The 2724-nt window shown below is 57.5% G+C and overlaps 1 protein-coding gene across 1 annotated transcript in view; it reads right to left on the bottom strand.

Annotated features, from left to right (window-relative positions):
* Positions 1–371: 371 nt before the first annotated feature.
* RBM15 (RNA binding motif protein 15) overlaps positions 372–2724 on the bottom strand; it is a 3232-nt gene continuing 879 nt past the window's right edge. Inside the window, exon 2 of the mRNA XM_010584778.1 lies at positions 372–2724. This exon is cut by the window's right edge and continues 469 nt beyond it. Within this exon, the coding sequence (XP_010583080.1) occupies positions 637–2724 (2088 nt within the window). The 3' untranslated portion in view covers positions 372–636.

Genomic DNA, 2724 nt, shown 5'->3' with positions numbered 1-2724 from the left:
CGAGAGCAGGTGCTGGTCACCTGAAAGACATCAACCTTGAGCCATGCAACTCAAAGGGAAACCATTCAGGCTCCTGAGGAAAGGGATCATGCGTGCCAAAGGGCCGCTGGCCTGAGGCCGTCACAGAATTTCAAGGACTCAAAAAATGAGTTGACACCAGTCCGCTAGTAAGAATGTGGTCTTCCATTTAAACTACTGAGTGCTTTAAATCTGGTCTTTTAGGTTTGTAACTCTATCGAGGATGAGCTATTGAACTTGCTTTAAAAAACATGAAATGAAAAAAGGACACGACTCAAAATTAAGAAGGCAGGAGTTTGTTCTTCCCCCCCCCCCAGTTTTTTTCTTTTTTTTTTTTTTCTTTTTTAAATCAAAGCAGGCCTAGCCTTCCTGCTATCCCCACTGAGAGGGGATTCTCAAAATATCCTATTCACGCTAATGCCTAACCAAACTTTCTGGCTTCTAACTTTATAGAAAAATGTAGTAACAGAAAAACGGGCAGGGAGAGTCACCTACAAACAAAGATCTAATTTAAAATAATGACAGGGCTGGCTAAGGCTGTATCCCATAGCACCTGGCACACGCTGGAGGGGCTGTGTGGAGGAGTAGGCAGGGTTGGGGACAGAGAACACGAGGGCCTTAGGACGCCCCACGGACAATGATCATGACCAGATAGTCGTCCTCTGATTTGGCCAGCGCCTTGGCCGTGGAGTCCAGGAATTGCTGGGAGAAATCGCAGGGTGGAAAGGCGTGCAGGACCCCGCTGTTCTCCTTGTCTTTGTTACCCCCCACAGGGAGGCTGATCACCCCAGCAGCCTGCTTTTGCTTTAGATAGGACACCAGATTCCTGAGTGGCCTCTGGGTGGAGGTGGTGGCAGCCTCACTAGCTCCGGCTGCGGAGCGGTTGTCTGATGCGCCAGGCACAGCCAAAAGGATGGCGTAGCCGTTGGGACCCGCCACTTTGATGCGACGATTGACCTCGTCCAGCTTGGGCTGGTCCAGACGAAGACGTTGGGTGATCTTGAGCTGAGCTACTTTCCCACCAGTTGCTCCCTCCACGAGGAGACTGCTGGCAACACCGAGGTCCCCCTGAAGCAGATGCATATTGGACGGGAAGTTGCTGTTCTTCAGCAGAAGCATCCCCTGCCAAGCCAAGCACAGCTTGGGGGCTCCCCCGGCCTGCGATGCTCCATCCTGCTGCTGTTTCTGAGGAGGAGGTTTGAGGCGGGAGCCTCCGCCACCTCCTTCTGTAGCACGCTCATCCTTTTTGGCTGGACTTTTGCACTCCTGCGCGGCAGCTGCCGCAGAAGCACGATGCTTACGCTCCCGTTCGGCAGAATTCTTGCGGTCACGCTTTTCGTTCTGACCCCGCTCCAGGCTGCCCCTGCGTGATTCCCGGACAGGCGAGGGCCGCTCCAACAGGAGCAAGCGGGAGGACGAGCGCTCGGGGTCACTACTGTAACGCTCCCTGCCTCCAAGGAGCTCGGGGCTGCGGTCCGGTGGAGAGGTTGTGGCTAAACAGTGACGCTTACGGGAGGAAGAAGAACGCTCACTGTCTGGAGAGCGGTCTAAGTGCCGGCCTCCATCCTCTGCCAGTCTCCGTTTCCTAGGCTGATCCCTACTACTACTGCCCAATTCCCTCTCCCCTCGGTCCCGCTCCAAGGACCAACCATCCCGGCGGCGCTCTAGGCTTTCCAGTGGGTCATAGGCAGCTGCCCGATTACTCCTATCCCGTACAGGGGGTGGGGGGGGCACCCACTCTGTCTCAGGATAAAGGTCTCTGTCACGGTCTCTATAGAGTAACGGTGGTGTCCTGTCCCGGGCCCCCCGAAGAGGATCAGGTGGGGCTCCCCGGTGAGCCCCAAAAGCAGCCGCCTCCGCCACGAGCTCGTAATGAGCAGGGGGTGGCAAGGGCAGAGGCTGCAGGTAGGGCTGCTGGTACCGATGCTCAGTGTCAGCAAAGTCTACGCGGAGCCGGCGATCTGGCCCACCCAAGGGAAAACCACGCATGTGGGTGCACGCTGCCTGCGCCGCGTCCAAGCTCTCATACTGGATATAGGCCCATGAATCACCTTTGCGGTAATCGATAGTGCGAATGGTGCCAAACCGATCAAACTCCCTGGCCAGGGCAGCGAGAGGCACCCAGGGCCCAAGGCCACCCACCCAGAGCCTGGTAGTTGGAGTGGCTTTACCATACCCAATCTTGATGGGGTTGCGCAGAAGCACCTTTCCTGACATGGCCAACTTGGCCCGGTGCGCCATGTCCAGATTTTCAAATTTAAGAAAACCATATGTGCTGGTCTGCCCACGCCCCGGCCTTTTGATGTCCACCTCAGTGATGACCCCAAAACGGTCAAAAGCTCGGCGTAAATCTGACTCGCTCACGGTGATGTCCAGGTTGCCCAGGAACAACGTGCGGTTGGCTCTCTGGTCATCCTCGGGGCTGATCTCCTCCTCGCCGGCGGCTCCAGCACCCCCTCCTCCTCCACGAAAGCCCCCAGCAGCCGCCACACCAGCCACCCGCTCCAGCCCATAAGCCGGCCGCACTCGCGCTTCATAGAAACCCCCATAGTCCCTCTCCCTCTCCAACTCCCTGGGCAGAGGGGGCGGAGGTGGCAAGCGGCCCAGGGCGAGCTGCTGCAGCCGGTAGTCTCGATAACCCAGGGCCCCACCGCTACCGGCGGGTGACAAGGCCCGCTGCGTCGCTCCAGCCGGAGGGTGCCGCAC

Source organism: Haliaeetus leucocephalus, unplaced genomic scaffold (genome assembly GCF_000737465.1).
Source record: "Haliaeetus leucocephalus isolate CR32 unplaced genomic scaffold, Haliaeetus_leucocephalus-4.0 Scaffold1000, whole genome shotgun sequence".
NCBI classification, from domain to species: domain Eukaryota; kingdom Metazoa; phylum Chordata; class Aves; order Accipitriformes; family Accipitridae; genus Haliaeetus; species Haliaeetus leucocephalus.
This window is presented reverse-complemented; position numbering and strand designations above follow the sequence as displayed.